Raw genomic sequence first — 4,952 nt, forward strand, 5'->3', positions numbered from 1 at the left:
CACCTAAGAAGTAGGGCAGGAAGCTGTTCACGGTCAGCAGTGCAAGAGGAACTCATCTGGGGATCCTCACATTTGCATAAGAGACTCTGAGTGTGCTCTCACAGGGCCAATTTGACAAGAGAGATAAGGTGCTCTGTGTTTCATAATTGTAAATCCTTGCATCCTAGTCAGTGTAAAACCCTAACGAGGACGCAGCACCTGGCACTGTATAAGGCACTGAGCTCAAGTCCCTCTGCATCTCTGCACCTCACCAGGCTTCAGTCATGAGGATCCATCACCTTCTCTTTGCATTTCTCCTGGTGCTGCTGTCTCCACTTGCAGGTGAGTCAGGGGAGTACGTGGTCCCAAAGTAAAAAGAGATAGCTCCCTACAGTGTGTGTGTGTGTGTGTGTGTGTGTGTGTGTGTGTGTGTGTTCCTGTCTCTTTTTCTGTGTGTGCCTTTGGCTCCATCTCTCCATATATGTATGTCTCACTCTTTCTTTTTTGCTGTGGGTACATGTCTGTCAGTCTTTCTGTATATGCTTATGCCTGTCTTTCTGTTATGTGTTCATCTCTCTGTCTCTGTTTTAGTCTCTCATGCTTTTCCTCTTCTATAGTTATTCCCTTCCTTTTTTTCCTTTCTTTCTTCTAAGCTCATTTCAGACAATGTGTATTGTGTAACTGCTAACATAAGCCAAGAATACTTCTTTTTGACTTCCAGGAGCCTCAGGTAGACTCATTCGCAGCTCATCTGCAGCCCTTGCCTTCCATTTCCTAACTCTTGCCACTAAACTTGAGATTATGGAATGAGTCTCTTATAAATAATAACATGGCATATATCCAGAAGATGTTCCAACTGGTAAGAAGGACACATGCTCCACTATGTTCATAGCAGCCTTATTTATAATAGCCAGAAGCTGGAAAGAACCCAGATGCCCCTCAACAGAGGAATGGATACAGAAAATGTGGTACATTTACACAATGGAGTACTACTCAGCTATTAAAAAGAATGAATTTATGAAATTCCTAGGCAAATGGATGGACCTGGAGGGCATTATCCTGAGTGAGGTAACCCAATCACAAAAGAACTCAAATGATATGTACTCACTGATAAGTGGATATTAGCCCAGAAACTTAGAATATCCAAGATACAAGATACAATTTGCGAAACATGAAACTTAAGAAGAATGAAGACCAAAGTGTGGACACTTTGCCCCATCTTAGAATTGGGAACAAAACACCCATGGAAGGAGTTACAAAGTTTGGAGTTGAGACGAAAGGATGGACCATCTAGGGACTGCCATACCCGGGAATCCATCCCATAATCAGCCTCCAAACGCTGACACCATTGCATACACTAGCAAGATCTTGCTGAAAGGACCCTGATATATCGGTCTCTTGTGAGGCTATGCTGGGGCCTAGCAAACACAGAAGTGGCTGCTCACAGTCAGCTATTGGATGGATCACAGGGCCCCCAATGGGGGATCTAGAGAAAGTACCCAAGGAGCTAAAGGGGTCTGCAACCCTAAAGGTGGAACAACAATATGAACTAATCAGTACCCCCCATAGCTCATGTCTCTAGCCGCATCTATATCAGAAGATGGCCTAGTCTGCCATCATTGGAAAGAGAGGCCCATTGGTAGTGCAAACTTTATATGCCTCAGTACAGGGGAACACTGGGGCCAAGAAGTGGGAGTGGGTAGATAGGGGAGTAGGGGGGGGTGTATGGGGGACTTTTGGGATAGCATTGGAAATGTAAATGAAGAAAATACCTAATAAATAAAAAGAAGAAAGAAAAAAAATAACATGAAGAATTTTGGATTCTTACCTGAACAGAAAGGTGTTCGTTTATTAATCTTTATATTTAAGGTGTAGATTCTCTGATACTCTAGAGAATCCTTCAGAATAATCATCTCAACCTCTATCTGAGAACTTCCTGAAACCCTACCCCTATGGAAGATCCTTAAACGCACACTGTCTACAGGGGTAATCAGGTTCCAAGCTCAGGGATGCTATGAAACACAGCTTCTCAAACTCTGCCTAAACTGTATTTTGTGCAAAATATATAATTGTATATTTTTTCTAATTATGTATACATATATGGATCTGTGTATATGTATGTGCCAAGCACTACAGTAATCACAGAAGTCATAAAGGAACATCCAGTCTCTCAGAGTTGAAATTATAGGCACATATAGGCTGCCTGATATGGAACTAGGAACTTATCTCAGGTCTTCTGTAGGGGTGGTATGCTCTCCTAACTGCTGAGCCATCTTTCCAGGATCTACGTTTATTCCTTCCTTGACATTAGGAAGGAAAAGGACACACAATTCAAGAGAGGGAGCTAAAACAAGTAAGAGAGTATTTGATTGAATGAAGCAAAGGCCTCAAACTGCATCAGACAGAAAATATAGAGATAGAAACATAATTTCACTCATTTTGTTGCTGGGTTCTGGTTCACAGAGGACATCTGTGTTCCATGAGATATACAGACACTAACTCTGTCTGACTTTTAGAGGAATGTAAAGAAGGAGGGAGTGGGGAGAGTGAAGAATAAGTTTAAGACTTAATTTTAGACATTGGAAGCTACCAAAAAAGTTCATTTTTTTCTTTAGGTTTCCATTGTAAGTTACTTAGGAATCAAGTTATCCTTAAACAAGTCCTATCCCCTGAGATTTAGGTCCAATACTTAGTTTAAAATAGGTACCTGGAAGTTAAAATACCTTAGTTAAAAATAGGAAGATGGCTCAGTGAGTAAATGCAATTGTGCAAATATGAAGATCTGGTATCCATGTAAAAGCAGAGAGAGCCTCTTGTGCACATCTGTGCTGCTAGGACTAAGAATCACAGAGGTCATGCCAGCCAGCCAATCCCACTGATTTAGTTCCAGGTTCAGTGAGGCACTCTTTCTCAAACAACGAGGTAGAGAGAAATTGATGATCCTGTCTTAGGCCAGCCTCTGGCCTCTATATGTGTGTGCACACATGCACATTCATGTGCATAGTCACACTCAGTGTCTGTTTCACATGCTAGAAGTAGGGACTTGTGTGTGGAAAAGCAAGGGCAGGGCTGTTGAGAAGCAGCTAGGGACTCACACAGAATCTTTCCTGAGCTCCTGCATGCTGGCCCTGAAAACTCCAATCAGTCAGCGGTGGGGCAGACCCTTCAACATTTGGGTCCTGGGAAAAACAGCACCCCCTCCACACTGCAACAGTGGCTGTCTCTATCAAGAATTGGATTCAGCCCTGCTAAAACAGACATCCCTGTTTGTGGGGGGAGGAGCCTGCAGGAACCTACTCATCTTACGAACACATTGCTATGTATTTCTGACCTTGCACTTTCAATTCTAATGTGTGGTTTTTCTTACTTATCTTTCAGATTTTAGCGAAAAAACCCAACAATCCAGTAAGTTGCTGTATGATTGGAGGCATATGCAGGTATCTGTACAAGGGCAAAATTCTTCAGAATGGCAGTTATGGAGTTACTAGTCTCAACTGCAGCAAGAGAAAATAGAGAAAAAGTCAAAGATCCAGTAAAGCAAAGAAAACACGAGAATTTGCACCTCCATTAAGATGAACAAAACAAACTAAATTAAAGTTCCTTGATTAAATGCAAACGCATGCTGGTAAGAACTGTGTGAGCTCACAGTTTGTTTTCTCTTGCTCTGAATTCTAAAATCCTGGCAGAAGTCAATCAGTGACACAGGAGGGGCTCTTTTATGCTTTCAGCTGTCTTAAAGGCTATCTGTTCCTGTCTGTGATATGCTAATTGATTTCCTGTAGCCCGAACACACAGCCACCCCGCCTGCCTTCTTCATCCCTTTGCCTCCTTAACCTCTTTGCTTCATCCATCCAATCCCAAGGCAAGACAAAGATGGTGACCCCAGCTTCCCTTAAGCTTGTGCCTCTTAGTCATTTATGTCTTGTGTGTTTGTGTTTAAGACTTTAATGCACAACTTTGGCTATGAGAGCTTTTGAGTGTGGGTTCCAGAGTCTCTTATTCATTTATGTACTGATCACGGATGGGATATATTGCATCATGTTATTTTAAATTGTATGGCCAAGTTGAGTCAGTGAGGGGCTTTCTTACATGTAGACATAAGACACAAGGAACTTGTGGAAAACAAGGCTTTATTGAAAGCAATAAGGAAGAGCAGGGTAAAGAAAAACAAGGCTATGGTTAGTAAAGCAAATGTTCAGAGTCTGTCCTAGGCCTGACCTTCCCACTGGGGCTTTTACAGTATGATGGACTCCTTGTCTTGCTTGTGTGGGGCTTTTCAGTTAATGTACATACAATTTATGCTCATGAGTATAATTCAGCTCCATCAGGATACCTCAGATTTTAAAAATTCTCTGTCCTAAAGAAGAAGTGAGACCCCAGAGAAAAGATATCTCACCTGGGTAGCTGCAACTGATTAAAGGAGTCCTTGTCACATGATTGACATGTAACAAAAGAACGTTGGCTGAAGACACATACCATAATGCAGGGCATCATAAAGTTAAAGTAGGAGTCTGAAGACAGGGCATTGTCCATAAGTGTGTGTTGTGCAATCTTACAGATATGAATTTGATTCAGAGCATCCATGTAATAAACCAGGGATCACAGCATGTCTGTACTCTTAGCCCTGGGGGATGGGATGGAGACATGTGGATCTCCAAACTCACCAGTAGGCCTGTCAGACCAAATGCACAACCACAGGTTCAATGAAAGATCCATCTGAAAAATGAAAATAGGAGGTGGACCTGCTGATGACATGGCTCCTCACTTAAGAGCACTCGCTGCTCAGGAGGACCTGGTTAGATTCCCAGCACCTAAGAGGCCTCTCATCACCTTCTGGAACTCCAGTTCTACTGGATGTAGCCCCTTCTTTTGGCCTTAATAACAATTATATACACAGTACATACAGGAAAATACCAAAAAAGTAAAATTAATAATAATAATAATAAATTAGACAGTGATTGAAGAAAACACTT

The 4,952-nt window shown here is 42.0% G+C and overlaps 1 protein-coding gene across 1 annotated transcript; it reads left to right on the forward strand.

Moving 5' to 3' along the window:
* Positions 1-263: 263 nt before the first annotated feature.
* LOC110287652 (beta-defensin 5-like) lies at positions 264-3,492 on the forward strand. Its single transcript, XM_021154215.1, has 3 exons — positions 264-325; positions 2,870-2,874; positions 3,365-3,492. Exons 1-3 carry the CDS (start codon positions 264-266, stop codon positions 3,490-3,492), a joined length of 195 nt encoding a protein of 64 aa, XP_021009874.1.
* Positions 3,493-4,952: the final 1,460 nt, after the last annotated feature.

This window comes from Mus caroli, unplaced genomic scaffold, assembly GCF_978045245.1.
Source record: "Mus caroli unplaced genomic scaffold, Mus_caroli_1 scaffold_10, whole genome shotgun sequence".
NCBI classification, from domain to species: Eukaryota; Metazoa; Chordata; class Mammalia; order Rodentia; family Muridae; genus Mus; species Mus caroli.